The sequence below is a fragment of the Aplysia californica genome, unplaced genomic scaffold, assembly GCF_000002075.1.
Source record: "Aplysia californica isolate F4 #8 unplaced genomic scaffold, AplCal3.0 scaffold00559, whole genome shotgun sequence".
Taxonomy (NCBI): Eukaryota; Metazoa; Mollusca; class Gastropoda; order Aplysiida; family Aplysiidae; genus Aplysia; species Aplysia californica.
The window spans coordinates 30,770-37,481 of record NW_004797829.1 but is presented as its reverse complement, the minus strand read 5'-3'; the positions used below and the strand labels follow the sequence as shown (position 1 = coordinate 37,481).

The window sequence follows — 6,712 nt, the reverse complement described above, 5'->3', positions numbered from 1 at the left end:
ATGTAAATTTATCAATCATCTATTTTTTTACAATTTTGCTTATTTTGTCTTATCTACAGGATGTGAGGCTGAGTATTGTGGCAACTATGATTCATTAAAGTACTGTACATATGGCTGCTGCAACGAATATTTTCATGACTGCTGTGACCCTCCGTGAGTTTGCAATTGGTCCTGGGTTTTTTATTGACTGTTTATTTCACAAGTTGAGTGGGTGGTTGGCGGGTGCTCTGGTACATGCGGTTTGCTCCTTTTTTCCTATCAAACACTTGGTGACATTTTGGGGAGAGCGACAAAGCATCAATGGACCTGTCCGGAGCGCGGGAATGTTGCTTCCTGAAACAATAAACAATGAATCCTTTCAAACATCTATCGTCCTGATCTCTCCTCCTTCTTTTTTGTGTAAATTTGTTACTCTCTTGAAACACCTCTAATCTTCGGTAGGTACTTATATATATATATGTATGACCTTATTGTGTTGCAAGTGCCGTAAAACTCTTACTAAAACTAAATCACAAGTTGAACCAAAATGGTTCTTTTGAACTTAATTTTGATCATTTAGTAGATAAGATAAGATAAGATACATCTTTATTGTCCAGATCCTGGCACACTGGTTTTGTGTTTCACCACATACACACACTCTCTCATGCACACGCTCACACACACACACACACACACACACATACGCATACACAACACACACACACACACAAACATGCACACACACACCCATACGTAAGCACACCTATATACACACATACTCACACAAACATGCACACACACCCATATGTAAGCACACCTATATACACACATATACTCTTCCCTCACACACATCTGTGCATATAACGTTAAATAATATAATAGTATACTACTTGCACTCACAAACAGGCTCACAGTCACACGCATTGTAATATAAATGAACAGCAATCTAAGCATTATTTGATAGCGTAAGCTATAGGCTACATACTCAGTATTCTGATTGCAGCCCAGTGGTATTCTGATGCGGGCTTTAATAAAGGTCATATGAATACTTTAAGTAACACTTATAACAAGATGATTAAGATGGAAAAGTTTAACACTTTGCCATCATATTTTGGGGGAAATCCAAAGAGACTGGGTGGTAAACATTGCCAATCGGCGAGAGGAGGCGGCAAAGTATTAATGGATGTTGGTAGGAATGACTTTCTATATCTTTCTTAGTTACAAATGAGAAGCTTCCTAGGTCTTTTACTTCTGACTGATATTTTAATTTGAGGGAACAATGGATGTTTCTGAAGTGGGTGGTTGGCAGGTGCTCTGGTGTGGTTTGCTTCCTCTTTCCTATTAAAACATCTATCGTCCTTTTAAATCTCCCCTCCTTTTTTATGTTTGATGTACTCTCTTGTAACACCTCTCTAATCTTCTGGCGTTCATTATGACCTTATGCTGTTGGGAGCACCGTAAAACATCTACTAAAACAAACAAAGGATGTTTATTGTGGAAAAAGATGTAACTAATTTTTCTAGCGCAAGCATCAAGCCTCCTGTATGGACTTGGGTGAGAGGAAAGTTTTCCCTGGAAGAGCTTGTGGTCGGTACTGGAGGAATTGGTCACTTTTAAGGACAAGTGGGCTAACCCAGATTTGGGGGATTTTCAGAATCATTGACCTACACCAGAAGAGGGCATTGCCCTACCTATAGGAGAAGTTTGGTTTGATTTCATTGGTGGGTATGTTTGTTTGGTAATAGAGAAAACTCTCCTTGTCTTTTAAAGAAACTGAACAAGGGGCAAAAACTTTACCTTCGATTTTTTTCAAAACTGCATTTTTAGGGATAGCCCCCTTTTGCTTAAAAGCGACCAGTTAGTCTCAGCTGGGTGTGTGTCACAGGAAATTTTTTTGGGAAAAAAGTGGGAACGAAACTTTCTCTTGTCTCTGTGGTTGGTGGGCGGGAGGGTGGCTCGTACTCGATGCAGTAAAACTTTCCTTCTGTATGATGAGAAGGACGCATGATGGTATTTATGTCTCATCACTTCCTGGACTTTGGGATAAAGGGGAAAGTCGCTAAGAGTAGGCTTCAGTCGCCACACGCGCAAAGTTCAAAGTTTCCTACCAACTCTGAAAATGTTGGGTGTGTCCCGTGCGCTCATCTGACCTTATGCAGATGGGAGCGCCTTAAAGCACTTACATGTACCAAAAAAGTATAGGGAGGGGGGAGTCAAGTCTGTTAAGATAAAATGTTCTTAGTGTTTTGTACAATACAATTATTCGAATCTGCTATACCGGCCACCTGTCCCAGACTGTTACCTGTACTAGTGAACACCTCCCACTTCCCCTTTTTGCGTTTTAAAAATATAATGACCCTGGCCAAGACTGCCACGTTTCTCGTCGACAACAGATAGCTAGTCTTGAACAATTTTGACTGAACTCACAGAAAACTGTGTCTTTGATACTGGGCACTAGGCTTTGATTTGTGGTATGATGCAGTGGAATCGGGCGCTGGTCAATTTTTGGGTATAAAGACTTATTGGTACCGTCTTAAAGGTTGTTCATTTGCCTTGCTTTCGCTGAAAAAAAAAAATCCTTTCATCTTGAATGGAAGTCGAGACGTTTGCGATTGAAGGAGGTGGGGTTGCCTGGTTTCAGAGGTAAAATCATCAACAAAATAGCTGCCAAAGTTTGGTGAATTCCATAGCTTAAGACAAGATAAGAGTCCTGGGAAACTGCAAATATATATTTTTTGAGCCTTTAATCATTTTCACATAAAATCCACCTATAAAATGTTTTTGAATGGACATAGAATGTTGTGGCAAGAAACAAAAATTTGAAAAATAATTTCAAACTGGGTGAAAAATGCAGATTTCTGGGATTTCATGATCATTTTGAGGAGCGCCTGATTTCACTTGGCTGCCTCACATTTCTTTCCGTCTCTCTAACATCCTACTGTTCTCTTGTCATCCTTCCTCCAGGGTTGGCATGATCATTGGCATCATTGGTGCTGTCGGCTTCTGCATTTTCGTCATTGCCTTGATTGTCTGCCTGTGCCGGCGCCGAAGGCTTCAGGGACAGGTCATCTACGGTCAGCAGCCGGGGGCGGCAGTTGTCGTTGCCCAGTGTGAGTAGTTGGGACACCAGAGTCTTATGAGTGGGTGGTTGGCGGGTGCTCTGGTGTGGTTTGCTTCTTCTTTCCTATCAAACATCTTTCGTCATTATCTCCCCTTCTTTTTTATGTTTGTTACCCTCTTGTAACACCTCTAATCTTGTGGCGCTGATATGACCTTATGCAGTTGCGAGCGCTGTAAAACCTCTACTAAAACTAAAAACTAATTCCTTTGAGTGGGTGGTTGACGGGTGCTCTGATATGGTTTGCTACTTCTTTCCTGTCAAACATCTGTCGAACACCAGAGTCTTATGAGTGGGTGGTTGGCGGGTGCTCTGGTGTGATTTGCTCCTTTTTTCCTGTCAGACGTCTATCGTCTTTGTCTTCCCTCCTCCTTTTTTATGTTTGTTACTCCCTTGTGTAAACACCTCTAATCTTCTGTCACTCTTATGACCTTATGCAGTTGGGAGTGCCGTAAAACCTCTACTAAAACTAAAAGAGTCTTATGATAACCCCCCCCCCCCCCCCCAACTGTGCTACTGACGGAAGTGTCTTTAGGCCATTCTCAAAGGGGGGGACATAAACCATATTTTTTATTCACAGTAGAATTGTAATTGTTAATGTGCTGATTCATCGATGTCACAGTCATGCTCTTAACTGCCTGAACTGCAATAGGGAACTGCTGCTTTTTCTTTCCTAACCCTTACTATCATCATTTTTTCCTCTACTTCTTTTGTATGTTTGTCACACTCTTGGGACCCGCTATTTCCAGGGTGCCTTGATAGTCGAAGCAGACTTTGTGCTGTTGAAGCTAGAGAGGTGAGCAGAGTAAGCCTTAATCCCCGTTTGGACTTCTCTGTTGAAGTTGACACCCACCCCTTGGCGCTCATATGACCTTATGCAGTTGGGAGTACCGTAAAAACCTCTACTAAAAGAAAAAGTCTTATGCTCAAATCCCAATTTTTCTATTTACATGAAGTTGGTTCTTTCGAAAGAAGAGCCCTTTTAACTTCCAAAGGGTACGCTCTATGTCAAGCATGGGCGAACTACGACCCGCAAGAGTTAAGTTCCAGTCTGGCCCGAAGAAGTCAACCAAGTGGCCTGTAGTAATGAGTTCATAATTAATTTTAAAAATTTTTTAAACTTAAACCGGCTGTCTTGAAAATGAAAATCAGTTGTTTCTGGCCTAGTTGGAAGCAATAGATCTAATACTTGATCTCCTGAAATGCCCTGGGGTGACTGACATATTGCTATAGTTTCAGTTTTAGTCTGTCCTTTTAATTAAGCTCAGATATTTTGACAGCTTTCTCCCACTTTGGCCTCGTGGGATATTCGGAATGGCTTAATCTGGTTTATGACCTGGACACACTTGCCTACGTCTGTTCTATAACTGTCGATGTCTGGCTCTAGCCGTACATGTACATCAACTTTGGTTTCCAAAAAAGTGAAGGGGGGGAGAGACTTTTTTTAGGTTTGTTGGCAGTCGTGCAAACTTCATTTAAATTTAAGGTTGTCCGAGTTAAAAATCAAAATTTTATTGTTATCAAGGGGATGTAACTCAGACAGTGCTCAGTCGACCCATGAAAGGACAGCAGTTAAATACCCCCCGGGACCAGCCGCGAAACACGCGGGGTAATTGTAGGGGGGGGGGACAACAAACCTTCCCCCCCCCCCCCCCCACAGCAGCCTAGGGGTTTCGGTAATGGCAGTCGCCTGTATAGATCCATTTTACCTGAAATTCCTCGGGTCTGGCAGTGAGAGAGATAAAACATCCAAGTCCAAGTGAAACCGATTTTTCCTGGCACAAGAACATGTTTTATGTCAAAGACTGACTGGTTTTGTTACGTCTGAAACTTTTAAATGGGGGCTACTTCCTTTTTTTCCCCTCGGGACTGAAATGTTTAAATTTGGCTACTTGCTTTTTTGTAGGTTGGAACTTTCAAATATGGCCGTTTTATTTATTTTTTGTAGACGACTTGAACACTCAAATGCATCTGTGTGGGTGGTTGGTGGGTGCTTTGGTGTCATTTGCTTCTTCCTTCCTATGAAATGTCTATCGTCCTTATCTCCCCTTCTTTTTTATGTTTGTTACTCTCTTGTAACTCCTCTTTTCTTCTGGTGCTCAATTGACCTTATGCAGTTGCGAGCGCCGAAAAACCTCTACTAAAAAAAGAACAAATGCATCTGTTTTCAGTAATGTAGACTTGAGTATTCAAATGTCACTTTTTGTCTATAGACTTGGATTGAAAAGTTCAAATCCGACCCTTTTCTTTTCTGTAGACATGAATGTTCAGAAGCGACTATTTGTTCAGTTGCCGAACGGGGATTGTTTAATGCTCTTTACTGGATGGATAGCAGCAACAACAACTACACTGGATCGGTAACAACAACAACAACACTGGATCAATAACAACGCTCTTTACGTTCTTTTCTTCAGCAAATAACACGACAATGAACACAACAGGAATGCAGCCCGGAGTTGCCTACCCTCAGTACCCAGCGGCATACCCAGGTTACCCGCAGTATCCCGCTCAGCCCGCCGCCTGCCCGTACCCTGCCCACCAGCCTCAGCCCGCCTTTGCCCAGGGCCCGCCGGCTTATCAAGACGTCCCTGGACAGAATGCAGCTCCGCAGTATGCTCAAGGAAAAGAGAATCATGGCTACGATGGAGCGTTGTAGATGTTTTATAAACAGGGTGGTCAAATTCTGGAGTGTTATCTGTTTGTGATAAACTTCGAGAAGTAGCGTGGAAATTGTCAATTGAAGATCAATCCAAATTTTTTTAGTTCGATGAAAATTCCATTCTGTACTATTTGTGAAGCGTGCTGGCTAAATGAGTTACTTCTCGGATTCAAGCCTGATGGAAATAGATACGTCACGCGTATAGGGGAAGTGTTTACAATTTATAATTATGAAATAACAAAAGACTTGTTATAGTTAAAGAACATGACATCAATAGAAATCCTAAAAATTTGACCCTAGTGTCGATTTTTGGCCAATATCTCCATGTGTAGATTGCGAGAAGCATCTTATTTTGTCTGCACACCTTACTTTTTTATTTTGACTGGAAAAGTACTGTAGCCATCATGATATACTTTATCAATTATACATTTAGACTTAGGCTAGTAAGTTTGCCACGTCACTGTATGTTAGACTAGCACAGATCCCTTCCCCCTCCTCAAAATGGAATCTCTTCTATCAGACCTGCCAAGTACTCTGATAAAATCGGAGCTGACTCATTTTTAAAAATATTTTTTTTCCCCCCGTCGAAGAATCCCCGTCAAATTTACATAAATTCCAATTTTTTTCTCAGATTGTTTCCATCTGTTGTAAGCAAATCATCGTAAATGATGGGAAAATACACAGGTTTATTTTGCTATAAACTTGCACTACTTTTCGTAATGCTGTGAAAATACACGTTTTTTATATGTGAGGCAGCGTGGTGGAATCAGGCTTTCGTCAATTTTTGGGCATGTAGAGTTATTGGTATCATCTTAAAGCTTATTCACTTGTCTTTATTTGGATGGAAAAAAATATCCATTTATCTTGAATACAAGTAGAGATATTTGCGAAAGAAGGAGGTGGGGGTCACCTGTTTTCAGAGGTAAAATTAGTGAGAAAATGACCGCCAAAGATTA

The 6,712-nt window shown here is 41.2% G+C and overlaps 1 protein-coding gene across 1 annotated transcript; it reads left to right on the top strand.

Moving 5' to 3' along the window:
- Positions 1 to 59: 59 nt before the first annotated feature.
- On the top strand, positions 60 to 6,323 carry LOC101862062 (protein shisa-5; the record flags this gene model as incomplete). The annotated part of the gene is given in 3 exon segments (XM_005106851.3): positions 60 to 153; positions 2,944 to 3,089; positions 5,512 to 6,323. Coding segments are annotated over 3 exon segments (482 nt in total), but the record flags the coding sequence as incomplete, so codon positions are not given.
- Between the last annotated feature and the right edge of the window lie 389 nt (positions 6,324 to 6,712).